Source organism: Oncorhynchus mykiss, chromosome 5 (genome assembly GCF_013265735.2).
Source record: "Oncorhynchus mykiss isolate Arlee chromosome 5, USDA_OmykA_1.1, whole genome shotgun sequence".
NCBI lineage: Eukaryota > Metazoa > Chordata > Actinopteri > Salmoniformes > Salmonidae > Oncorhynchus > Oncorhynchus mykiss.
The window spans coordinates 63,912,333-63,939,727 of NC_048569.1; the positions used below are offsets into that span (position 1 = coordinate 63,912,333).

General features: G+C 42.8%; 2 protein-coding genes across 5 annotated transcripts in view; both read right to left on the reverse strand.

Moving 5' to 3' along the window:
- Positions 1–118: 118 nt before the first annotated feature.
- On the reverse strand, positions 119–13,253 carry fkbp8 (FKBP prolyl isomerase 8). 3 transcript variants are annotated; one of them, XM_021603835.2, is made up of 9 exons: positions 13,096–13,253; positions 12,366–12,612; positions 12,087–12,256; positions 11,804–11,892; positions 7,394–7,614; positions 2,970–3,142; positions 2,815–2,892; positions 1,248–1,382; positions 119–1,043 (listed from the first exon to the last, which is right to left on the reverse strand). In XM_021603835.2, exons 2-9 carry the CDS (start codon positions 12,610–12,612, stop codon positions 957–959), a joined length of 1,200 nt encoding a protein of 399 aa, XP_021459510.2. In that variant the 5' UTR covers positions 13,096–13,253; the 3' UTR covers positions 119–956. The 3 variants fall into 3 exon arrangements, 2 of the variants coding, with proteins under 2 accessions (XP_021459510.2, XP_021459512.2); XM_021603837.2 differs by lacking the exon at positions 119–1,043 and adding an exon at positions 2,615–2,712 and having other exon boundaries at positions 1,247–1,382; XR_002473572.2 differs by lacking the exon at positions 119–1,043 and adding an exon at positions 2,615–2,732.
- Positions 13,254–16,898: 3,645 nt separating this feature from the next.
- ssbp4 (single stranded DNA binding protein 4) overlaps positions 16,899–27,395 on the reverse strand; it is a 133,053-nt gene continuing 122,556 nt past the window's right edge. The window contains exons 6-18 of one of the 2 annotated variants that reach the window (XM_021603840.2): positions 26,003–26,086; positions 24,375–24,434; positions 24,218–24,284; positions 24,062–24,129; positions 23,369–23,433; positions 23,110–23,152; positions 22,956–22,991; positions 22,781–22,835; positions 21,716–21,786; positions 21,524–21,602; positions 20,987–21,015; positions 20,652–20,753; positions 16,899–20,118 (exon numbers count right to left, since the gene is read on the reverse strand). In XM_021603840.2, coding sequence (XP_021459515.2) covers positions 19,957–20,118; positions 20,652–20,753; positions 20,987–21,015; positions 21,524–21,602; positions 21,716–21,786; positions 22,781–22,835; positions 22,956–22,991; positions 23,110–23,152; positions 23,369–23,433; positions 24,062–24,129; positions 24,218–24,284; positions 24,375–24,434; positions 26,003–26,086 — 921 coding nt within the window. In that variant the 3' untranslated portion in view covers positions 16,899–19,956. Of the gene's footprint in view, positions 20,295–20,651; positions 20,754–20,986; positions 21,016–21,523; positions 21,603–21,715; positions 21,787–22,780; positions 22,836–22,955; positions 22,992–23,109; positions 23,153–23,368; positions 23,434–24,061; positions 24,130–24,217; positions 24,285–24,374; positions 24,435–26,002; positions 26,087–27,395 lie in introns of both variants that reach the window. The other variant, XM_036978055.1, reaches the window with a different exon arrangement.

The window sequence follows — 27,395 nt, forward strand, 5'->3', positions numbered from 1 at the left end:
ATAACAGATGAAGTGCTCCCAACCTGTCAGAGATAGACAGTTGTACGGGTGGGTGACGAGACATCTTAAAGATTAGATACCAAAAGGTTGATTATACAAAAAAGGGTGCGGCTCATAGTACCAGAATTGACAAACTTTTATTGAAATAAATACAAAATTAACAAATAAAGGAATGTGAGAATCTCAAACAATGTCTTCTCATTTGGTGAGAAGTATCATGAATATAACACATATCATGAATATAACAAGTATCCTGAATTTAACAAAATGATAGATAATCAAATAGATGTTTTGTTAAACTGACCTAAAATTGGATTTAGAAGGTACACCCTTCAACATTTCTCAGAATTATCAAAGTGAGGTATTCTCCATTGACTTAGAGTTTCTTCTTTCTGCCATTTAAAAGAATGTGACAGTTTCCGTCGACCAAGACTGTGTGGATCCCAGGGCCAGATAATACAGCATCTAGATTCATCTCATACCCATCATTGGCACTGTCCCAGTAAAAGAGCAAAATCAGAATGCAAATAATTGCACAATCATATGCTTTAAAAATATAGGGCCATATCACATTCGCTAATTTTAAATAACTTTGACCGATCATTCATAGAATTCTCATTTCAGAGTGCTCAATTTATATTTAGAATCATTACCATATAGGAGCAATTAACAATTTGTCTCTGGAAATAAATGGCCATATGCACATTTAAAAAGTGGTAAGTACTTTTCATATACAAATGTTTATTGTATAGTATTTGTCATAATTCTCCCAAGCATTGACAGAACAGTGTGAGAAACGTATGGACCGTCACACTAAAGGTTGTGGCAGATAAAGCCATTTCCTTCCCACTTTTTTTTTTACCAGTTCCAACAGGCACTGCCAGATATCCAGTTGCTTTTTGTGAGGTCCCACTGTGGAGGGAGCAGGCAATCACCAGAAAAAGTGTTTGTCTTATCTAATTTCTGGCAGCTATGACAACTGACAAGGCGACACCTCCGATGGCTACAGCCGTGGCACCGAACAGCCATTTCCAGCTGACACCCTGGGGACAAAAGAAAACTAAATGTGAGGCTTTATGTTGACTTGGAAGACTGTTTCCTCACTTTGAAATACATTCACAAGGTAAGACATCCATGTACACCTCAAAACATATTTTTCTGATCCCCAGCTGGGTTCAAATAACATTTTATGCTAGCATCAGTTTGTTGACATGAGCAGGTTAAGCCTCATGTGAGGACCGTCTCACCCATGATGACCTGGCCTGGTGTTTCTGCATGCTACCGCTGCCTGGGTTGCCTAGCATCTTCTTGTACATGGCCTGCTCGGCATCTTTCTGCTCAGAGTGCTTCTTCACCAGCTTGGAGAGTTCTGAGTGGATGGTCTAAACCAGGAGACAGCAAAGTGTGAGAATAAGCTGCAGGCGTTACTACTCTACCCCCTTCCCACAATCACATAGCCTGTGTATATAAAAACACATTCACTGATGACAACCCATTCCCTATGCACCATAATAGTCAGGTGTTCTGTTAACTGCAGGTGGCTTGATTATTAGCAATTGATGCTATTGTAAAATGAATATTCGTGCCAATACAAATCCAGCCAACAAAAGGGTAGTAAGTTAACAGCTTCCCTGCATGAGGCAGCCCCCTCATATCAAGTCTTAGTCATTCATCTCAAGGGTTTGTGAGTGGGAAATTTAGGACATTTTCACAGTACTGGCCAAAATGTCCATTACAGCTTCCAAGGAGCCACTTACAAGCACTGTGTTGTGGACAGAGGAGGGTAGAGAGTTTGGGTAAGTCTCCGCTCTTAGGGTTTCATCTCCCACTGCTGACAAGATTAAATGGGTGCTTCACAATATCAGGTTTCTACAGGGCCCCCCTTGGCATTCCCATGTTCAAATCAGCCGATACTTCTGGTCATGTACACAATAGTAATGTTTGAGGACAGAAATTACATAACTGCTGCAGTTCTTGTCATCTTTCCCCATTTTACAAAAATTGAGAAGATTTGAGGCAAATTGTGTTAATTAAATTAATGAATTCAGACAAGACAACCCTAACATCCTTAAAAATTTAAAGTAGAGAGTGGACCACAATTTTTGCATATAAATATGCAATCTTCTAATCTAGACCATTGAGATTCTACTTGTAATGGTTTACTGCTCCTAATCTAAAACACTTCAGCAAAAACACCACCATAAACATTCCCAGGCAGCCACACTTGAGATGGTGTAACCAACTGTGGTGCACCCTGCAGCCCAGTTCAGAATGCAAGAGCTTGTCTAATGCTAATAGAAAATGTCAACATATGAACAACTACCAGCCCAACACACTCATGCACTACATTAGTGTCCAAGAAGAAGAAGAAAAAAAAAACAGTATGGGACAATTGTACAAGGCATTCTGTCAGAGCATGATTTCACATTGGTGTGTTGGACTGAAAAAATACTGAGGCGGCAGGAGTGAGTGGGGTGGTGGGTCATGAGTGTTAAGTATTAACATGCAGATGGTCCAAGTAGCAAACGCGCTGTGGTTCGCCCTGGTTCTCCCTGTGCAGGGAGCAACATGTCTAAGCAATGCTTAGATATCACCTGGGCATCGATAAACCAACCTATTTACAGCAACAACACGAAATCAGATCCACCAAAATGATGAGTCTGCAGTCCACCTGGTTTCCTTCATCACCAATATTAGAGAATGTGGCACCACCTGGTGGATGTCAGAAAGAACTGCAAAAACATGTGGTCCTGAGAATTTGTTTTCATTCCACATCTTTCTAAATAATGATTTTGTGAATGTTGAGTGCAGTACCTTGTTGCTTGGTTCCAACTTCAGGGCCATCTTCAAATTCCTTATAGCGTCAGCATATTCTCCTTGCAAGGCCAATACCTACAGATACAGAAGTCCATGGTGATGCTTTCAGACATGCACACTCAAATCCACACATTCAGTTGTGTGATACCTACCTTGCCTTTGCGGAATAGGGCTTTGATGTTGTCTGGCTGGTGGGCCAGCACTGAAACACAGGACCGTAGTGCTGCTTCGTAGTGATCCAACTTGAGCTGGGCAGCTGCCATGTTGTTTAGACACTTCACCTTAATGTCCATCAGCTCCTCCTCTTCCTCCGGGCTAATGTCCACTGAAACAGCAGTCACACACACCATCAGTTGGAGCCACGTGACGCCTAGTTTGATACGTGTCATTTCAGGTCACAACTTGCAGACTTGTTTACGGGCTGCTGTGCGTTTTGTTGCCAACCTTGCTACCTGACAACTTCACGGTTTTTACTAACCGTTTATATTTGTAGTTTTTCTCCCTCACTCGACTTTTACACTCCGGACGCTTTATCTGGACATGGTTTGTCAGGACCTCCAACAGCCGAAGCTAAGTAGTAACATTTAACATGATGCCTTCTAATTGCAGTCGCTGTACACATAATATACAAGAGAAAGATCGCCTTACGGCAAGGATAGCTGAGCTGAAAGCCCAGCTTCAGACGCAATCATTAGGCAAGGGTAATTTCAGTGTAGGAAAGGTTGAAACAGCGTCTGTTCCACCAGTAAGTACAGATAATAGTATAAATCCCCGCAGCCGGACAACTTTCTCATGGCTGTTTTCTGCCCCTCCCAAAAGATAGAATTTGTAGATAATTGGCCCTCTTTCTGGGACTCACCCACAAACAGGACCAAGCCTGGCCTGTTGAGGAGTGACTGACTCCATCCTAGCTGGAGGGGTGCTCTCATCTTATCTATGAACATAGACAGGGCTCTAACTCCCCTAGCTCCACAATGAAATAGGGTGCAGGCCAGGCTGTTAGCCAGCCTGCCAGCTTAGTGGAGTCTGCCACTAGCACAGTCAGTGTAGTCAGCTCAGCTATCCCCATTCAGACCGGTCTATGCATCGACCTAGGTTGGGAAAAACTAAACATGGCGGTGTTCGCCTTAGCAATCTCACTAGAATAAAGACCACCTCCATTCCTGCTATTCTTGAAAGAGACTGAACCTCAAAATAGGGCTACTTAATGTTAGATCCCTCAATTCCAAGGCAGTTATAGTCAATGAACTAATCACTGATCATAATCTTGATGTGATTGGCCTGGCTGAAACATGGCTTAAGCCTGATGAATTTACTGTGTTAAATAAGGCTTCACCTCCTGGTTAGTGACCCCCGTGCATCCCGCAAAAGGTGGAGGTGTTGCTAACATTTATGATAGCGAATTTCAATTTACAAAAAAAAAAAAAAAAATTCTGAGCTTCTAGTCATGAAATCTATGCAGCCTAGTCAATCACTTTTTATAGCTACTGTTTACAGGCCTCCTGGGCCATATACAGCATCCCTCACTGAGTTCCCTGAATTCCTATCGGACCTTGTAGTCATGGCAGATAATATTCACATTTTTGGTGACTTTAATATTCACATGGAAAAGTCCACCGGCCCACTCCAAAAGTATTTCGGAGCCATCATCGACTCAGTGGGTTTTGTCCAACATGTCTCCGGACCTACTCACTGCCACAGTCATACTCTGGACCTAGTTTTGTCCCATGGAATACATTTTGTGGCTCTTAATGTTTCTCCAATACCCTAGACGCAGTTGCACCCCTAAAAACTAAAAACATTTGTCATAAGAAACTAGCTCCCTGGTAAACAGAAAATACCCGAGCTCTGAAGCAAGCTTCCAGAAAATTGGAACGGAAATGGTGCCACACCAAACTGGAAGTCTTTCGACTAGCTTGGAAAGACAGTTCCGTGCAGTATCGAAGAGCCCTCACTGCTGCTCGATCATCCTATTTTTCCAACTTAATTTAGGAAAAAAAGAACAATCCAAAATTTAATTTTTGATACTGTCGCAAAGCTAACTAAAAAACAGCATTCCCCAAGAGAGGATGGCTTTCACTTAAGCAGTAATAAATTCATTAATTTCTTTGAGGAAAAAAATCATGATCATTAGAAAATAAATAATGCACTCCTCTTTAAATCTGTGTTATTCCTCCAAAGCTCAGTTGTCCAGAGTCTGCACAACTCTGCCAGGACCAAGGGAGACACTCAAGTGTTTTAGTACTATATCTCGACACAATGAAGAAAATAATCATGGCCTCTAAACCTTCAAGCTGCATACTGGACCCTATTCCAAATAAACTACTGAAAGAGCTGCTTCCTGTGCTTGGCCCTCCTATGTTGAACATAATAAACGGCTCTCTATCCACCGGATGTGTATCAAACACACTAAAACTGGCAGTAATAAAGCCTCTTGAAAAAGCCAAACCTTGACCCAGAAAATATAAAAAACTAATCGGCCTATATCGAATCTCCCATTCCTCTCAACACTTTAAAGAAAAAGCTGTTGCGCAGCAACTCACTGCCTTCCTGAAGATAAACAATGTATACGAAATGCTTCAGTCTGGTTTTAGACCCCATCATAGCACTGAGACTGCACTTGTGAAGGTGGTAAATTACCTTTTAAATGGCATCAGACCGAGGCTCTGCATCTGTCCTCGTGCTCCTAGACCTTAGTGCTGCTTTTGATGCCATCGATCACATTCTTTTGCCGATATTGGAAACCCAAATTAGTCTACACGGACAAGTTCTGGCCTGGTTTAGATCTTATCTGTCGGAAAGATATCAGTTTGTCTCTGAATGGTTTGTCCTCTGACAAATCAACTGTAAATTTCAGTGTTCCTCAAGGTTCCGTTTTAGGGCCACTATTGTTTTCACTATACATTTTACCTCTTGGGGATGTCATTCAAAAACATAATGTTAACTTTCACTGCTATGCAGATGGCACACAGCTGTACATTTCAATGAAACATGGTGAAGCCCCAAAATTGCCCTCGCTGGAAGCATGCGTTTCAGACATAAGGAAGTGGATGGCTGCAAACTTTCTACTTTTAAACTCAGATAAAACAGAGATGCTTGTTCTAGGTCCCAAGAAACAGAGATCTTCTGTTGAATCTGACAATCTTGATGGTTGTACAGTCGTCTCAAATAAAACTGTGAAGGACCTTGGCGTTACTCTGAACCCTGATCTCTCTTTTGATGAACATATCAAGACTGTTTCAAGCACAGCTTTTTTCCATCTACGTAACATTGCAAAAATCAGAAATTTTGTCCACAGATTATGCAGAAAAATTAATCCATGCTCTTGTTACTTCTAGGTTAGACTACTGCGATGCTTTACTTTCCGGCTACCCGGATAAAGCACTAAATAAACTTCAGTTAGTGCTAAATACAGCTGCTAGAATCCTGACAAGAACCCCAAAATTTGATCATATTACTCCAGTGTTAGCCACCCTAAACTTGCTTCCTGTTAAGGCAAGGGCTGATTAGGGTTTTACTGCTAAACTAAAGCATTGGCTTGCACCTACCCATCTTTCCGATTTGGTCCTGCCGTACATACCTACACGTACGCTACGGTCACAAGATGCAGGCCTCCTAATTGTCCCTAGAATTTCTAAGCAAACCGCTGGAGGCAGGGTTTTCTCCTATAGAACTCCATTTTTATGGAATGGTCTGCCTACCCATCTGAGAAACGCAGACTCGGTCTCAACCTTTAAGTCTTTACTGAAGACTAATTTCTTCAGTGGGTCCTATGATTGAGTGTAGTCTGTGTAATCTTTGTGGGCTATACTCAGCCTCATCTCAGGATGGTAAGTTGGTGGTTGAAGATATCCTTCTAGTGGTGTGGGGTTTTGGAAAAGTGGGTCGGGTTATATCCTGCCTGTTTGGCCCTGTCTGGGGGTATCGTCGGATGGGGTCACAGTGTCTCGTGACCCCTCCTGTCTCAGCCTCCAGTATTTATGCTGCAATAGTTTGTGTCAGGGGGCTAGGGTCAGTCTGTTATATCTGGAGTATTTCTCCTGTCTTATCCGGGGTCCTGTGTGAATTTAAGTATGCTCTCTCTAGGAGGACCTGAGCCCTAAGACCATGCCTCAGGACTACCTGACCTGATGACTCGTTGTCCCCAGTCCACCTGGCCGTGCTGTTTCTCCAGTTTCAACTGTTCTGCCTGCGGCTATGGAACCCTGACCTGTTCACTGTGATTACTATTATTTGACCATGCTGGTCATTTATGAACATTTTAACATCTTGGCCATGTTCTGTTATAATCTCCACCCCGCACAGCCAGAAGAGGACTGGCCACCCCTCATAGCCTGGTTCCGCTCTAGGTTTTGGCCTTTCTAGGGAGTTTTTCCAAGCCACCGTGCTTCCAAGCCACAGCTGCACCCGTTTGGGGTTTTAGGCTGGGTTTCTGTACAGCACTTTGATATATCAGCTGATGTAAGAAGGGCTATAAAAATACATTTGATTAGTAAATTCCAGGGAGTCTTGTGCCCAGGCCCATCCAAAAACAATGCTTTCGCAAATAACAAAAAAAATATGTCACTACGGTCACCTTTAGAGCTGGACTCGGTGATCTGCAGGGCAAAGCCATAAGAGTTTACAGCGAAGGCGTAGTCTCCTCTCTGGTAGTAGACATTCCCCCTCTCCCTCTTCTGCCCAGCAAGGGCAACCCTCTCCTGGGGGGAGAGGAGCTCAAGGTCGGGGGCCTCAGTGGCATCCAGCAGCTGTACCTCCAGGGCCAGATCAGCACTGGGAAGCACCTCAGGGGCAAGGCTGCCAGTGGAGACAGTGGTGGAGGCCAGGGCAGGGAGCACACAATCAGAGAGCAAAGTCAGGTCGTGTACTATAAGCAGTGAGCTCAAGACAGCAGCATTCCACTCACAGCTCTTTCTTAAAAAAGGGAAGAGTGCTGAGGAGTTTAGCTCCCATTAAGAGGAACACAAGTTAACACGTGTGTTGTCTTAAGTGTAAAAAAAAATGACCCACCACTGTTTAACCTTCTTGGGATAGGGGGCAGTATTTTCACTTTTGGATGAATAGCGTACCCAGACTAAACTGCCTCCTACTCTGTCCCAGATGCTAATATATGCATATTATTAGTAGTATTGGATAGAAAACACTGAAGTTTCTAAAACTGTTTGAATGATGTCTGAGTATCACAAAACTCGTATGGCAGGCAAAAACCTAAGAAATCCAAACAGGAAGTGAAATCGATATTCAAAACAGTGCCTATTGAAATCCCAGTGAGATATAAATGATGCACTTCCTAGGGATTCCACTAGATGTCACCGTCTTTAGAAACTGGTTTGAGGATTCTACAATAAAGGAGGGGCTCATAATAGCTCTTTGAGTGAGTGGTCTGGCAGAGAGACTCGGTCTCATGACGCGCGCTCCCGACAGAGTTTGCTCTCGTTCCAATGATTTTCTTCAGACAATGAAATTCTCCGGTTGGAACCTGATTGCTGATTTATGTTAAAAACATCCTAAAGATTGATTGCATACATCATTTGACTTGTTTCTATGGACTGTAACGGAACTTTGAGTTTTTGTCTGGAGGAAGTGCTCATGCATGGATTACTGGCCTGAACACGCTAACAACAAGTGGCTAAATTATGTGCTTTATGGAACAAATCAGTAATTTATTGTCAAACTGGGATTCCTGGGAGTGCCTTCTGATGAAGATCAAAGGTAAGTGAATATTGTGTTTTTTCTAGCTTCTGATGATGCCAAAATGGCAGATATTCCTCTGGCTGTTTTGGGTTCTGAGCACCGTTCTCAGATTATGCTTTTTCCGTCAAGTTAAAAAAAAAAAAATCTGACACAGCGGTTGCATTAAGGAGAAGTCTATCTTTAATTCTGTGAATAACACTTGCATCTTTTATCAATGTTTATTATGAGAATTTCTTCAAAATCACCAGATGTTTTGGAATCAAAACATTACTGCACGTAACGCGCCAATGTAAACAGATTTTTGGATATAAATATGCACATTATCGAACAAAACATACATGTATTGTGTAACATGATGTCCTATGAGTGTCATCTGATGAAGATCAAAGGTTAGTGATTCATTTGATCTATATTTCTGCTTTTTGTGACTCCTACCTTTGGCTGGAAAATGGCTGTGTGTGTTTTTGTGACTTGACTCTGACCCAACATAATCATGTTGTGCTTTTGCTGTAAAGCATTTTTTAAATCGGACACAATGGGTAGATTAACAAGATGTTTATCTTTCATTTGCTGTATTGGACTTAATGCGTGAAAGTGAAATTTACAAAAAAATATATTTTTGAATTTCGCACGCTGCCTTTTCAGCGAAATGTTGTCGAGCCCTAGAAAGGTTAACAGAGAAATCCCCCTAAATTATATTTTTTCAACTTGAAATTTGATCACTTTTCCTAGTGACCCCAACATTAGAAAAAGTGAAACGTTGCCTCTGTTCATGTTTCCATTAAAGATGTACACCACCAGGGTACAAAGATTGTCTTATGGTTATTTTTGACCCGGCAGTTCTACAATCATTTACACCACAAAAACACACACAACATTTAGATTGTGGTAGATCAGTAGCACACAGACAAAATTAAAACTTTGTGCATGTGCAGGATCCCCCCTCCACATGATTCAAGTTCACAGACAAAATAAACATGGTTTACTAATGTGGAATGCAGTCAGAGGCTATAAAGGTGCTGCAGATGACAGCCCCCCCCAGTTCTCTCTTTGCTGAAGCCATAAGTGCACAACAGGTCGTAGAGCTGATGTTTTCAGATGTCCAGGAGGAAGAAGCGAACAATGATTTAGAAGAGATATCTGAAGAAGATGGGGAATAATACAACCCAGAGCACGATGCATCATCTTCAGATGAAGAAGAAATACCCAAGCTGAAGGAGACATTTGTCAAAGAATAGCAAAATATGCCCAGGACATTGCCTCAACATTCTACATGCTCATCACACCAGCCATCGAAAAAAAGAAATCAGTCTGGAGATTACAAATGGAGGGTTCCCGTAAATATGGAGACAACTGGAAAAGGATGGATGAGATTGACCTGCGTGCCTACATAGGGCTGCTAATCTTAGAGGGTGTGTATAGGTCCAGAGGCGAGGCTACATGTAGTCTCTGCGATCGAGAGAGTGGAAGGGCGATTTTCCGTGCCACAAAGTCTTTCACACTTTCTCAAGAATGCTACGATTTGGTAACCGTGAGTCAAGACGTGCGGAAGACAAACTGGCAGCCATAAGAGACGTTTAGGAAAAGTTGGGGGAGCGTCTGCCATACATCTACAACCCTGGGCTTGAAGTAACCGTGGATGAGCAGCTGGTTCCATTCAGAGGTACATTTTTATTTTCATATCTGTAATGCAAGTGATTTTCACTGTTAATTGTATTATGTATTGCTGTAATAGCATTGATTTATGTGATTAGTATCAGTGTCACAGAAAACAATCTATTTTGTCAAAAGGTCACTGTCCTTTCCAGCAGTATATGCCCAGCAAAGTACAGCATCAAGATATGGGTGGCCTGTGACACACAAACCAGCTACGCTTGGAAGATGCTAGTCTACACAGGGAAGCCAACCAGCGGAGGCCCGGAGAAGAACCAGGGGATGCGGGTTGTGCTTGATGTGACAGATGGACAGAGGGGGAACAATGTCACGTGTGACAATTTCATCACCTCTTATGAACTCAGCCAGCAGCTCCTGAAGAGGAAGATCACCATGGTTGGCACAGTTAGAAAGAACAAGCCTGAGCTCCCCCCTGCACTCCTCGCAACAAGGGGGAGAGAGGCCTTCTCATCAAATTTTGCCTTCACCCCCACCACCGCTCTAGTTTCTTACCTCCCAAAGAGGAACAATAATGTGGCTCCTGTGCACACTGCACAAAACGGCTGAGATCAGTGATCGTGAGGACAGGAAGCCAGCCATCATCCTGGACTACAACAAAGGAGGCGTGGACAACCTGGACAAGGTGATTGGAACTTATAGCTGCAGGGGGATGATGACTAGAGGCCAGCGGGCAATCTTCCATAACATCATTGATGTGTCCTCATACAAAGCCTTCCTGATATGGAACAAGATCAAGCTGTTCAGGAGGCTGAATATTGGCCTGAGGCTGCAGCAGGCAAGAGGAGGAGATGCCAATTCTGCCCCCCAAAGAAGGACTGGAAAACAAATACCATGTGCTGCACATGTGAGAAATACATCTGCAAAGTCCATGCACACACACTTACACACGTGCTAATTAGAGTTGATTGATGTTCTTCACATTTTTGTTTTGTATCTATTACCTTATTTTATTGTTGTTGTTTATACACCTTGTAGGTCGGGGCAATGGTTCCAAAAATGGGAGAAGACTATGTAGTTGAATTCCTCATTGTACAGTATATAAGAATATATCATTATGTTGCAAAAAAGGTTCAAGACTGTGTTTCCCTTAAATAAAATGCATTCAAAACTACTTTCTGCACATTTCTGCTACTTTCTTAGGCTATACAAGTGCCATCTCTTGCAAAAAATGTGTTTACACCTATGCAGTACCTTTAGCAATAATAATAAAAAACCTCTTATGACAGGTGTTGTAATAAAAACGAGTGGTGTCCACTGATTAAATGCAGTCGTTCTGCATTGTGAAGAGGGAAAACCCAGATATTCACAAAGTTTGTGATGAATGACAGGTTGTTTCTTCATGCAAAATAGATTTGGGGTTTCAAATTCAATTAAGCTGCTTTATTTGAGGGGTTTAGTGAAGGCGGGTCATTTTTTTGTCCCTTAGTAAAAGAGTATACAGAATGTTAAGACGACACAAGGGTTAATGATATCTAGTTTGACGTCATGAAGCATAGCAAGCATTTTAGAGTTATCTTTATAGGTAATTACAATCTTAGAATAGATGGCTTGTTTGGGTAACAACGAGACATGCCAGTGAAACCACAAAGAACCAGCAAGATTAAGAAACCCTCCATACCTCCCCAGGGCACCATATGCATATTTAGCGTCGGCTTGGACGAGGGCCGTCTCCCCCATTTCCATGAGCTGCACTGTGAGATCCAGAGCCTGCGAGAAAAAACACAATAGTTCAAATCTGATAAATCAAAGATCAAAGTTGGAGGCATTGCTGGTGGATAAAAGCAACACTGAACTTGAAACATACATTTGTTCCATTTACATTTCTCATATCTACTCACATCACTGCATTGTATAGAATCAGATCAGACTTGCCGTCACTTAAAATACTAAGTAGAATGTACCTGGATGACGTCACCATCTCCCAGAGTGAAAGACAGCTCCGGTTGCTCTTCTATAAGAGTCCCATCAGCCAGTGAAGTCTTCAGGTGAATCACGACATTCTGGCCTTTTGTGGGCCTGCTGTCTGGCCCATTCCCTGCCCGCAGAACTTTCTTCCTTAGCTGGCCATTACCTGCAAATAGATAAGTGAGAATAAGCTTAACCAAATGGTGACGACTGTCAATACGCGATCATTGTCCTTTGTCTTTGACCTATAGTAAATATAAGGTTAATTTTGTTACCTAGTATATCCATCCACTCATCTATTAGAGATGAAGGGCTGGCATCTTGGTCCTCTGCAGGCTCTTTTTTAGTATTCTTCCCACCCCCAGCATCTTCCAAAGGAGGAGGGTCATCATCAATTTCATCATCATCCAACATCTCAAAGTCTTCCCCACTGTCCAGCAGCGATGCTTTCCCTGACTTCTTCCCTGTTAGAATCATCTGTGGGTTATCACCTGCACCAGTCACCCCCTCTTTGTCAGTCATCTGTTGAAATGTCAATGTGATTTAGAAATACAGCAGAGAAAAGACAAGCATGTTTTGGTAAACAGCATAAACTGTGCCTTTCAAATAAAGGGGTGTTATTGGCTATACACACTGGAATTATACAGTGCATCTTGTTTAAAAATAATGGATTGCTGTGGTTTGACCAGATTCATCTATGATTCTGGGTCTGGTAACGTTAGCTCGTCACCATAACAGTGAAGACGCATTGCGTTTCTTAGAGAGAAACGTTCGAAAAGAGCCAGTTAGCTAGCTTGCTACAGTAGCTAGTTTAGTTAGTTAGCAATACATGTTCAGGATTTCAGTGGGTGTTTCGAATACTTTGAGAAGTTTGTTGTGAGTTAGCTAGCGACCAAGCTTGCCTGCTAGAAGGCTAGCTAGTTAGTTGCTATCTTATACAAAAATACCCCTCTTGAATTGGTTCCTTCATGTTTATTTTAACGATGCTTCAGTGAGTACCCTTACCTTATGATATGCTTGATAAAAGGACAGAATGCCTGATCGAAGAGTTTGTGACAATAGCTAGCTTTACTTGATGCTTCTGTCATGCGATGGCAGACTCTTCCTGAGTTCACCTTGGGCCTAAACCAATAACCTAATTTAGGAGGCGTAGGAAGACTTGGCCTGACATCGTTCCTTTATTTCTATTGGCTCATCCTCTGTAAGCGATCACGCGATTGGTAGATCCAGATGACAGTCAAACAGATTAATTGGCTGTTCAAACCAATGATATAAACCCTGGATTGCTGATGCTCTGCATTGACAAATGAGAGGCTTTGAAGCCACCAGTCACCATATCGAACCCCACAGTGGAGGTGTCATATTACCCGTAAAACCTAGCGGTCAAATAGGGAAATGGTTCCATTAATTTTTCCCATAGGGGATTTTTGAAACAATTTAATTAAGGGCTGTGTTTCACGTCGGCTTAACCTGGTTTTGATAACCACGTAAATCGCTTTCGGACGAGGTGACTTTTATCAATATATTCGGCTCTATTTAATTTGATTCGAAAATGTTAATTAGCGTTAAAGTAGACATAATGTAAAACTACAAATCCATGCAAGCTCCTGCACGTCAGGACACCTTTGCTAACAGGTATTGAATTGTGTCAATTAAAAACTTGCACAAGACTGTTCACAGAATTGTCCATTTAAAGAAATGGTGCCAATTTATTCATTACTATGTTTAGCTAGCATTAGATAGTTAATAGTTTACCTTTACCTCGATTCAGCACTCTCACCATGGCATTTGTAGTTCTTTATAATAGCCATATCAGCAGCTATTTACATATATATTTTCAAAATGTTTATTTAACCTTTATTTATCTAGGAGTCAGTTAAGAACAAATGTACATTGACAGCCTACCGGGGAACAGTGGTAGGCTTGTTCAGGGGCAGAACGACAGACGTTTACCTTGTCAGCTCGGGGATTAGAGCCAGCAACCTTTCATTTACTGGTCCAATACTCTAACCACTAGGCTACCTGCCGCATTTCTTTTTTTGGCGGGGTATATACAGGTGAATATATTGATAAAAGTTACCTTGCCCTAGAGAGATTTACAGTTATCAAAACGTCACAACAGGGTAAGCCAACACGAAGAAGCAGTCCTCCATAGGAATGAATGGAATTCAACAGTATTTTAAATCAATCTAAATAAAGGACAAAATTACATGTATTTAATAATGTTTGGTGTATACCACACCTCGGGTCTTACTTATATATACCACACCCCGGGTCTTACTTACATATACCACACCTCGGGTCTTACTTACATATACCACACCCCGGGTCTTACTTACATATACCACACCCCGGGTCTTACTTACATATACCACACCTCGGGTCTTACTTACATATACCACACCTCGGGTCTTACTTACATACACCACACCTCGGGTCTTACTTATATATACCACACCTCGGGTCTTACTTACAGTGCCTTGCGAAAGTATTCGGCCCCCTTGAACTTTGCGACCTTTTGCCACATTTCAGGCTTCAAACATAAAGATATAAAACTGTATTTTTTTGTGAAGAATCAACAACAAGTGGGACACAATCATGAAGTGGAACGACATTTATTGGATATTTCAAACTTTTTTAACAAATCAAAAACTGAAAAATTGGGCGTGCAAAATTATTCATCCCCCTTAAGTTAATACTTTGTAGCGCCACCTTTTGCTGCGATTCCAGCTGTAAGTCGCTTGGGGTATGTCTCTATCAGTTTTGCACATCGAGAGACTGACATTTTTTCCCATTCCTCCTTGCAAAACAGCTCGAGCTCAGTGAGGTTGGATGGAGAGCATTTGTGAACAGCAGTTTTCAGTTCTTTCCACAGATTCTCGATTGGATTCAGGTCTGGACTTTGACTTGGCCATTCTAACACCTGGATATGTTTATTTTTGAACCATTCCATTGTAGATTTTGCTTTATGTTTTGGATCATTGTCTTGTTGGAAGACAATTCTCCATCCCAGTCTCAGGTCTTTTGCAGACTCCATCAGGTTTTCTTCCAGAATGGTCCTGTATTTGGCTCCATCCATCTTCCCATCAATTTTAACCATCTTCCCTGTCCCTGCTGAAGAAAAGCAGGCCCAAACCATGATGCTGCCACCACCATGTTTGACAGTGGGGATGGTGTGTTCAGCTGTGTTGCTTTTAAGCCAAACATTACGTTTTGCATTGTTGCCAAAAAAATCAATTTTGGTTTCATCTGACCAGAGCACCTTCTTCCACATGTTTGGTGTGTCTCCCAGGTGGCTTGTGGCAAACTTTAAACAACTCTTTTTATGGATATCTTTAAGAAATGGCTTTCTTCTTGCCACTCTTCCATAAAGGCCAGATTTGTGCAATATACGACTGATTGTTGTACTATGGACAGAGTCTCCCACCTCAGCTGTAGATCTCTGCAGTTCATCCAGAGTGATCATGGGCCTCTTGGCTGCATCTCTGATCAGTCTTCTCCTTGTATGAGCTGAAAGTTTAGAGGGACGGCCAGGTCTTGGTAGATTTGCAGTGGTCTGATACTCCTACCATTTCAATATTATCACTTGCACAGTGCTCCTTGGGATCTTTAAAGCTTGGGAAATCTTTTTGTATCCAAATCCGGCTTTAAACTTCTTCACAACAGTATCTCGGACCTGCCTGGTGTGTTCCTTGTTCTTCATGATGCTCTCTGCGCTTTTAACGGACCTCTGAGACTATCACATTGCAGGTGCATTTATGCGGAGACTTGATTACACACAGGTGGATTGTATTTATCATCATTAGTCATTTAGGTCAACATTGGATCATTCAGAGATCCTCACTGAACTTCTGGAGAGAGTTTGCTGCACTGAAAGTAAAGGGGCTGAATAATTTTGCACGCCCAATTTTTCAGTTTTTGATTTGTTAAAAAAGTTTGAAATATCCAATAAATGTCATTCCACTTCATGATTGTGTCCCACTTGTTGTTGATTCTTCACAAAACAATACAGTTTTATATCTTTATGTTTGAAGCCTGAAATGTGGCAAAAGGTCGCAAAGTTCAAGGGGGCCGAATACTTTCGCAAGGCACTGTATATATACCACACCCCGGGTCTTACTTACATATACCACACCTCGGGTCTTACTTACATATACCACACCTCGGGTCTTACTTACATATACCACACCTCGGGTCTTACTTACATATACCACACCTCGGGTCTTACTTACATGTACCACACCTCGGGTCTTACTTACATATACCACACCTCGGGTCTTACGTACATATACCACACCTCGGGTCTTACTTACATATACCACACCTCGGGTCTTACTTATATATACACCACACCCCGGGTCTTACTTATATACAGTGCCTTGCGAAAGTATTCGGCCCCCTTGAACTTTGCGACCTTTTGCCACATTTCAGGCTTCAAACATAAAGATATAAAACTGTATTTTTTTGTGAATGAATGAATTTATATGGTTGCCAAAAACACCGAAATGGGTTCAAACCACACATTTATAATTTAGTAAATTATTATTACAAGACAAGGATGTTTTGGTAAACAGCTTAAACTTAGTAAATGATTATTACTGTATAAGTATGTATAAATGTATAAGATACTTTGGGAGATGAATCACTTTTTATTCTCTTAATGGATACATTATTCTCAAATGAGCGGTCATATTTTATGATGTCCTTGCAAAGGTTTGAAAAGCGTCAGGCTGTGTGAAGCGTCAATTAATAAAATAAATACACACTGATGATCAGATGTGCACAGAAAAAAGACTCGAACAACGAGGAAAAATCAAATTACATTTATTATTGATGCAGTTTCTTTTTTGATAAGCAAATTATCCATTTTTCTTTCAGTCTAAAGAAACTTTACAATATAAAGAAACATACAAAGGACATATTTATTACCTACACAAGACACCTAACTCCCTAAGACAAGATCTGAACTATCCTACTATGAAATACAAAGCAAACCCAAGGGACAGACTGCTTCATATAGAATACTGCCATGTCATCAGAAAGGACAATGAACGGTACAGGAGAATATTTATATCCCCTCCCCTTGACCCCTGTCCCACACAACCATCCCATCACCCGCAAATCTTCCTAATGTTACAGTATTATACATCACAATAGAAGTACAGAGATGACCAACAATTGTTATACACAGAGGACTGAGAGGATCAGTGAGAATCAATATATACAACACTATTTCATCAGGAGTGAATAGCAAGGACACAGTTTTTCCGCATAAGCATTACTTTTGATCTATTCTTTAATTTAAAATGACATTAAGTATGTTTTCCTTTTTAAAGTTCTTAAATTGATAAAAATCCTTCATATTAAAAACTGTAATAATAGGTGGTCACATGTTTTAATGAGACGATGGCCTTTTGAGTAGGCAATAACCATTCTTAGAAACCATTTGAGATGATTTCTATTGGTAATAGAAGACAAGGACAGAGTGAGGACGCTCCAATTGCAAGAATAAACAGCATCATTGACATCATACATCCCCTTCACCGCCCTCTCGATCCTTACAAGATAATAAAACGACGCCTCAAACCCAGCTAAATGGATGACAGTTTATTTTCACATATGTATCCCGACCAGAAATAAGTGTTTAGGGTGCAGTTACTGTATGTTCACATGTTCAAGTAAATTTACATGCATATTTCATTTTTACCACAATTTTGTTTTGGCCAATCAAAATGTCCAGCACATCGTCTCTTTATTATGAAAACATGGACAGTTCATTTATAATTGACTTTCAGCTGTATACATTGGTAGTGACTGACATATCAAAACATGTCAATGATATCAAAATGCATTATACAGTATTTACAAAAAAGGAAATAAAAAGAAAGGAGGGCTCAAGAGTGTGAGGATGGGGCAGTAAGGGGGCGGGGGGACGGGGGGGGGGGGACAGAGGGCTGTGTGCCAGTCAGTCTGCTAGAGGAACACTGGAGTTAGTCGTTCCTCAAAACAACTTAGCCAGAAGATGTCCCTGTTCAGCTCTGAATCCAAGCTACTCCATAAAGTATCTGCCAACACTATAGCAAGGTCACTGGCAAAAGACCAATCACAGACAGAAGCCAGAATGATATTAAATAAGAACAGAAATATGTAGCTTGTTGAAAAATGACTTTTTGAAATAAACAGTATCTGCCGCTTAGCACAACACACAAGAAAATCACATGAAAGTTTGAGGAACAGCCTTGGGTCAATTCACTCAATAGGTGCAGATATTCTATGGCCTTTTTTGCACACAATTTCTTGAATAGACTTCATAGAAATTAAAACAAAACAAAAAAACTAGAATAAAAGACATTGTTTGACTCACAATTCAGTCCAACCAGGTGGAATTCTCTCATTTCTCAAAGTACATATTCAAGTGTGAGTAGGTGGACTAAAAGCTACTCGGTTCCATAGAGCACTCCTTTCTTGTAGCGGGAGAGCGAATTAAGCCACACCGTAAAGTCACTCCAGTCATTTCACACTCCCATCCCCAGTGGTGACACCCCATACCCAGGATCTAGCAGCCCATGGACAAGCCCAGACCCAGAGGGAACAGGTGGATGGGAGCTCTGTGGAGTTGGCCCCTCTCTAAACTATGGTTGCATGTGAGAGGGGTCAGACACCGGATCATAAGGATCTGTGAGGTCAACCCTAACTGGAAGGAAGCAGATGGAGGTTTGTACACCAACAACGACATGAAAACCGATAGCAAGTGGCCTGTATGACAATCAGTAAATAAAGATTGAGCCTGGAGATTGTATGCAGGGTAACAGTCAAAGCAATGCAGGAGGAGAAGGATCCACTTTCAGGATTCACAGACAAGTTGTATATCAAAACAACAAATAAACAACCACAATAAAAGCTAAATATGTTGTATTTACAGTCAAGAGCAAATCCATAGAAGAACAGAGGGTCTGTAAAACCCTTTCCGTCTTTACTGAATTGGAAGGACACAGGTCGCAGAATAATACATGTTCAAAGCCACCTGAACTGAAAGTAGAATTAGCAATTGTCCAAATTACATTTGATCAGTCCATCTTTGCACAGTAATGCAACAAGCCTGAACAAACACTTATATACACTGACTCAACATTTTGGGAGGGGTACGTGTGACCAGACATGTAGAAGACTGACAGACTAGAGTACCAAAGGATAAAGAAGTTTCTGATATCGCCTCCATTTTCACATTGACGTTTTGGGGAACTCCAGTGATAACATGGATGGGGAGTGTCAGGAAGGATCATTCCTAGATGAGTGATGTCAAGCAGGTGAACAGCTATTCTTGTACTCCTATCGCACTCTGCTTGACTGTTTACATTTTGGTGCCATGGTTTTCTGGTAGTAAAGACATCGGCTACAAGTTCTGCGAAGAACAGAGAGGTATGCGTAGGGCGTTGAGACAAAAACAAACGAACAAGAAACATCAAATACCTAAAATCATGTAAACAGAAGTGTCATTGTGCATTTTTTGAGTGTGTGCTTATTCTGTTGTCGATGTTGTTGAGATACAATGTGCCCTTAACAGGAAATGATAACTACATCATTATAACAATATCAATTATGAAAATGATATCATTATTATTAATAAAACACAAACATATAAAGTGTTCTTGCCCTAATGCATCAGCAGTTAAGCTTTTCATTTCAAAACAAGGACACATTAACTGAATGAAGGTGAGCCTCAAACCTCACAACTGCTGCATGCAAAAACAACATTTGAACAAACAAATAATAACATGATAAAGTAGTAGAGTGGAGCCACCAGCCTTGATGCTGAGAGAACTGTTGCTGAGGAGGGTTCCTGCAGACAGCCAGAGTCCCCCACTCTCACTGTCCTGGGCCTGTGAGGAAACCAGGCGGAGAGGGAGAGTCACTGAGCTGGCTCTTCCTGTGGCTCTGAGACTGTTTCCTGCTCAGAAGCCCCACTTTGCACACACTGGGATGGGTGATCTTGATGGGAGTCCTGCGCTCCAGTGACATCCCGGGGGGCTGCAAAACACAGCACGCCATCCGGGGGAGGAGGGGGGGGGGGGGGGGGGGGGGGCAATGCAAGATGCAGCGTGGTGGGAGGGTAAGGGGGAGAGATAAAAAAAGAAACAAAATAAAATAGAATAAAAGATAAAATAAAAAATAAATCACACACTCATCGTCATGTTGGGTGAATACTGCAAAGAGAGAAGGGAAAGGGGGAAATAGATGAGCCAATGCCATATTACTGTTCATATGATGCTAATTCAACATGCATGCAATAAGCAACTTCACTCAATGTAATTACGATTTAGTCAACGTAAAAATGTGTTAACAAGCATAACAAGCAGACTGCTTCATGAGACAGCCAGGTAATTAGGAATTTTCTACTTTGACATTATAAAACAAATGTAATTTCGACAACGTGAAGTAAAGACCGAAGGGAAAGTGTTTAGGATATAGGAGTAAGTCAGCAGTGAGATGAAAATCTGTTCACAGAAGCACGCTGCCTGATGGTTGCAGGTTAGGGAAGAGAACCACTGTGGAGAACTCACACTTTCACTTTGGAATGGGTTTAAAAAGTTGCCTGCCATCTCCCCATCATCCCGCGGAGTTCCCGGGGGGTTGTTCATGCCCGCCATGTTGTTGGGAGAATTCTACACAAACAAACAAAGAAACAAATCAAGATTTACCAGACAGGTCTTTCCACTCTCATCAGCCATTTCTCGTGACTGGATGTCATCATAAGGTGCCGTTATTGAATTTCTGGCAGCTTTGGGTCCAAACCAAATCATCAGTATTATAAGTGCTTTGGATAACCTTCACCTGATAGGTGTGTGTTGAAATTAATGTAAGTCTATCTAATATGGAGTCTTTTATAGAGGCTTACCTTTGGCAACCCATCCATGTCACCAGAGCCTGAAAACAACGAGAGAGAGATTGACATGAGAGAAAAGCTCATCACTGTAAAGCTATAATCAACATCTCTGGCTGGGGATCACATTCAACACTTAACACAGCTAATGTGCTTTAATTAAGCTATTCATTTCAAATACAGATGAGACCCAACTTCATTGGCTTCATCGATCATGTCTCACCTGTCTACATAATCAATGTGCCCGCGTGCTGCCCACATAATCTGCTTCCACTTCAATCAATACTACTATGAAGGGAGCATTCCCTCTACCATCCACAAGAGGGCATTGTCACAATAGGAAAGTGGTACTTCTCACAGAACTCAGCTACTGATTTTCAACAACTTAAACTAGATGACCACATCAAACTTCTACGGTAGTTCTAAATGACTGCCTAATATTAACACGCCATTTTCAGAATGGTTAAACAAATTCCAGACAAAAGTTGTACATGCTGACAGAGAATAATATTCTAAATGATTGATCAGCTGATCGCTGCTGTTAAAACTCACCTAGTGATCCGTTCATATGGTGGGGCTCCATGCTTCCCATTCCACCCATTGGGCCATCAGGGCCCGGCCCCATCGGGAACTGTAAAAAAGTTACAACTTACTGAACTTTGTCATTATCATATTAAATTGTATAATGATCACCTCTACCGATTTGAAAACAGGAAACCCATGAAAAACAAAGAGCCCGCTTACATTAGGTCTGTTACCACCAGGGCCAATAGGATTCATCATTGTGTAGATGTTTTCACTGGAATTTGTGGAGTCTGGTGAGAAGGAAACAGTCAGTCCAGGCTACAGTAACTGAGCACAACTACACAGTGTTGTCCTGCATTTCCTTCAGCCACATGCATGGACAGCTTTGAGATTAAACTCTACAAAACCACCAAACGTGACAATGCTCCATACAGACACATGCAGGTTATAATTCATCAAGCCACATGGATTGGGAAAGCCTAATGTCGCAAACTTTTCATATCTCATGTTTCCATGAACTTGGGGTTAAATCCCGATGACTACAGAGCCAGTGGGAAGTAAACAGGATCAGCACATCATGTTGCTCTCCTTGTGTCTCCATCCTGAATAGAATATGAGGATAGAGGTGACCTTGAGCTGACATTGCAGTGTGGTGAGAGTAGGAGATACATGTATATATCAAACTAAGTGATAGATAAGAGAGAACGGGTGAAAGAGAGAGGGGAAAAAGAGGGAGAGAGAGAAGGGGAGAAAAAGAAAGAGAGTGTGGGGTTTGATGCCTGTTTGTGGCCCTGGGTGTAGGTTGTGCAGCAGGTTGTGCATGACGGAGGGTGTGGTGGAGTGCGGGGGGTGGGGGGGGCCTTGGCGACTGCAGTGGAAAACTGTGTTCCAGCTCTACGTGTAAGGAGCACTGTGCACAGGTTGCCCAGGCAACGCATCACAATAGAAGTATGTATATAAATAATGAATAGTGGACACAAAAAGAAACCGCTCCACACCCGAACAAAAACTGCACATCCACAGGATGTTAGACCAGAGCAGTTTGTTCTGTCTGTGCTGTCCTCAACAGGAACATCAGACTGATCACAGTCAGATGATCACAGCTCAATACCCTGCCAATTTACACAGGTCCAGTATAGACGACACATAAATAGCTACGCTTGTTTAACATACAAATCACTCAATATGTCAGTGTGGCTGTGCCCACAAAGTAAATGAGCACTGGGAGTTTAATTAGAGTGGGATGAGTGAGGAGGCACATGGAGACAAATAAGTAGGACGAACCTCCTGGGCTAGGCATGATGGGAGTTCCTGGTGGGCCTCCGCCCCCTGGAGGACCCTGGGAGAAAGACGAGCGACTTAGAGGAATGATATTCCCAAAACATTTGGACATATAAAGTAGCAGTCAGATGTCAGCTATGGCCAACAATACTAGTCATTGTTTAGGCTTGAGTCTTACCACATAGTTTCCAGGAGATGAGGAGGAATAGGCTATCTATGGAGAGAACAGAAAGGGGACACAATCAGTAAACTTGTGACTTTCACAACAAAGAAATGGCTCTAAAACCAATGAGGCATTAGAGTGATTGAGAAGGTGAGTGAGCAGGACTTACTGAGTTTGCGTTGGGATTGGGCCAACCTCGACCTCCAGGACCCCTGACACAGACAGAGGGGAGAAGAGGTTGTGTGAGAGAGGCTCACTGCAGAACAAAGAGCTTGTATTCCCTCAGATTGTTACTTGTCAAATATTCTTACACCCCATCAGTGCTATTAATAGAAATTGTATTAGCAATTCAGATATTTGGACAAAATAAAACATCATAGTAAGTAGACGGAGGTGATGAAATGCCTTTGGAGAATGACTGTACTCACATGTTCATCCCTGGCATTCCTGGCCCCATGGAGTTGGGAGGAGGCCTCATTCCACCACCATAGTTCTACACAGAGAGAGGAACACACCTTTCATATTACCGAGGGCAATACATTCCAGGGATCACACTCTCATTTGTTCTGTTTGAGCCAGGCGATTTTAATGACTCGATCCTGATTAGTAATGTATGTGTATAACGATAACAGGGGCGGACTTGTGCGTGTCTAAGTTGTGATGTGATGGCTGCACAGTGGGGGCTTGGCAGGATGGCAGCGTGGGGCAGGACACAGAGCAGCTCCACTCAGAGGTAGAGTTTTGTTCAGCAGACGATTACACTTGTCGAGCAGATGCCGCACCAGCTGCTGAATTGTTGACTGCCAAAGTCACACAGTAAGGGAGGCGGGGAGAAGGGCAGCAGGGCACAGAGGGCCACGATGCTCAAACTGACTGACTTGGTGATTGGAAACTAGACAGCGGAATTAAAAACTCAACGAGGAGAGAGTGGTACTTGAGAGGTATTATGTCAGGCTTGCTTTGAGACCGATAGAAAAAGGTTGAGACTAAATTTATGGGATAAAGTAGAGATGAATAAAACCTTGTGTGCTCAGTGTGTTGTGCTGTAAAGTGACATGGGGTTCATGGACAAAGGGGTGGAGCAGCAGACTTTAGGGGAGAGGGATGGTGCCTGGCTGTACCTGTGGGCCCATGCCGCCCATCCCTCTGGGGGGGTTCATCCGCATCGGGCCGCCCATGTTTGGATGTCCTGGAGGAGGAACGATTGAGAGAAAGTTGTCAGCGTGGGACAATTTCAGACCAAATACATTCTACAAGCACATATCCTTAAGTTATACCCTGTGGTCTGGTGGGATCCAGACTGTTTGGCAGGAGTGGTTGTGACCCTGGGACTCCCACAGGTGGCTGAAGGAAGAAGGGAGAGAGAGAGAGAGAAACATTAGCACAGAGCATTCAACTCCCTAAAAATGTACACCTCAGAGATAGATACCTTACCTGATTTGGCATGCGAAGTGAGGGACGAGGTCCACCTGGGTACCGTGGGGACATGAAAGGCTGTGGGGAGGAGGACAGATGTTAACGTTAGTCCTATCCATCATGCGTGTTACTTGCAGCTGTCAGCAGGGGGAGCCATTGTGCTGGAGAAAAAGCTCCAAGTTTGAAGGTGCTTTGGTGTCATTCTACACAAGGCAAAGGTTGTGTCAGGGTTCTGAAGACCAGTCCTCGGATACTGAAAACAAATAGAACATACAGAGACAGAGAGACAGATATATAGCTGAGGGTGAACATGGTTGTGGGTGACGCAGCATGTTGAATGAGGGAACAGTAGCGGATGAGGGTACAGATGGGTGGTGGATGTGGCTGGGAGGGTGTGCAGGAGGGTAGTGAAGAATACACACACCTACATCTGTTTTTCCATATGCATCCACACACTGTACTGACCATCGTACCACAGAGAGCTACAAGAAACATTTCTACAGTGTGTTGCAACCACAGAAAATAGCTCAATGTATCTGATGAAACAATAACATTCGGAAAATAATTGAATCCATCAAGGGACAACAAACTTAAATATAATATAATCATCAAGAGTGCAACTAACCAGTGTGATTGACAGTCAATCATTACAAACACATTATCACGCTATAAGAAACGCGTACAGGCAGGCGAAACATGACACCATGACAACAAAGAAACAGGCTTTCAGAGCCAATTAAACGCAAGCTACTAGTTGGGCGAGGGGAAACGAGGCCAGCTGGAGGACAGCTTATATAATGACCAGGCCCTGAAGGGAAAGACTGCTGTTTCCCCTCCACCCCCTCTCAGGTCCCTCCCTGTCTCTCTCCCCCAATCTCAATCTCTCTCCCTCTGCCTTTGTCTTAGCCAAGTTGTGGTGAGTTTGTGTACGAGCGCTCCACAGTGTCAGGCACTGCTGCAATATTAATGGGATATTGATGGGAGATGGGATAGTGAGTGCTGGGCTTAGGAAGAGGAGAGAGTCGGCCTGCTCCTCCCCTCCTCTCCTTCCTACAGCTGGGCCAACACAGCTGAATTATTTATCCCATCTACAGCGTTATGGCCACTGTCTGTCTGTCCACAACTAGGTAGCAGGGCAGTTTGTATAGACATAGGTTGTGGGGGGTGGGAGTCAGGTTAGGAGTGGGGGTAGGGGAAGAGGGGGTGTGGGTGAGTGAGTGAATGAGTGAGTGAGACGAAGAAAGAGAGACAGATAAGGAGTGAGTGGGTGTAGAAGAGGAAGAGAGGGAGGAAGAGAACAGAGGCCTCTCTGTGTGAGTGGATAGGCAGAGGGAGATAGTGATTGAGTGAGAAAGTGGAAGAGGGACTGCCTGCCTGTGTGAGAAACACTCTTTTCATACCACAAGTTACTTTTTCATAGCAGGTTAGGAGAAATTATGCAGCAGGTAGGGAGAATGTGGCAGGTTAGGAGAATTAGGTTAGGAAAGGGGTTAATGCTCTTCTAACCTGCTAAGAAAATCCCTTCTGGGCGTATCTGCATCGACGTGGCGCGAAAAAAAGGTTTGTCCCTGCCTGTGCAGCAAAAGGCAAGGGAGAGGGGGGCAGAGTGTGTGTGAGAGACCAGGGTGTGTGTGAGTGTGTCTTACCTGGCCGTGAGGTCCCATCATGGGGTTGTTGGGGTTGTGTGGGGGTGGCTGTGCGTGGGGTGACGGCTGGGAGCCAGGAGGTCCCTTTAAGAGAGAAGAGAGAGGGAGATGAGGGATACAGTGTTGCTTGGAGGACCATGGACAGAACCTGGCTGTAGCTGCTCTGTCTACCTCACAATAACAGCAGCAGCAGTACAATACACCACTATGGCTAACTGATCATAATGTCTGTACCGTAGACCACTACCACAACACAGATGAATGTATGGATCTCCAATATAGTTATTTAAATGGATCATACATCTTTGTGTTGAATAATATGTCCAATGAAATATAATTAACACAAGGAATCTCTTAAACTTAACTTCTAACCAACAGAACATCTCTCTCAGTGTAAAAAAAAAGATGGCTGAGAGATTAAGAAAGAGCTGATCATACACAGGAACTATGTAAACATATGACATATGGAACAACTGACAACTAACCTCAGATAACCTGCTAAGAAACCACGTTCAAAACAGGACCGGTTCCAACTTTTAACAAGCCATATGTAAACCCAGAGTCATACAGTGTACAGAGAGGAGACCACACACGTTCACAGTGTTATCAACCAGTCTGTGAACCTCCATGAGACCTGAAGCACTCAACCATGCGCCCCCCCTGCGCCCCCCCCCCCCCCCCCCCCCCCCCACACACACACACACACACACCCTTGAAGCCTTCAGGTAATGTTGCAGACTGGTAATCCTGCCCTTTCAAAATCAGCAATACCAGACACACACCTGTATGAGTACCAAGCCCATCCACCGACACGTACGTCCCCATTTCCCCTGAACGTGTTTCCACGGCAGCACGTTTGCAGGTCTTTGCACCTGGCCAGGAGACAATTCTACTATTCAACGTCATCTCACTAGGAAGAGCCGACCTGTCTGATGAAACCTCGGTAAATCTCTCTTCAGTTCCAACAGACCAAGCAGCAGCAGCTGCACAGATACCAGCAGCATCTTCTCATTCTCACCCACCATGAGAAGCTCTGGCACCGGGGAGATGGTGGTGAGCTGACAGAGGAGAGCAGTGAAAACCCACTGCTTGAGCACAATAAACAAAGGAATAAAAACCTCGACTCTGATGCATTCAACTAGTATTTTATAAAAGATTCATTACAGAAACGCTTCAGCCCGAGAAGTCAAGCAGCAAGTCAAACCTGGGTGGTTGAGAGGTGTACAGGGTAAATGGGGTAGGCAGTCAGCCATTGTCCTCCTCAGCCACCTCACGTGCAGGTTCTCCATGTGAGAGCCATGTTGATAAAGGCACATAGCTGTGGATCTATGAGGAGCTCTTGAGATGAAGTGTTTGCAGCGTGGTGTATTGAATCCACATAAATTGTTGCCCA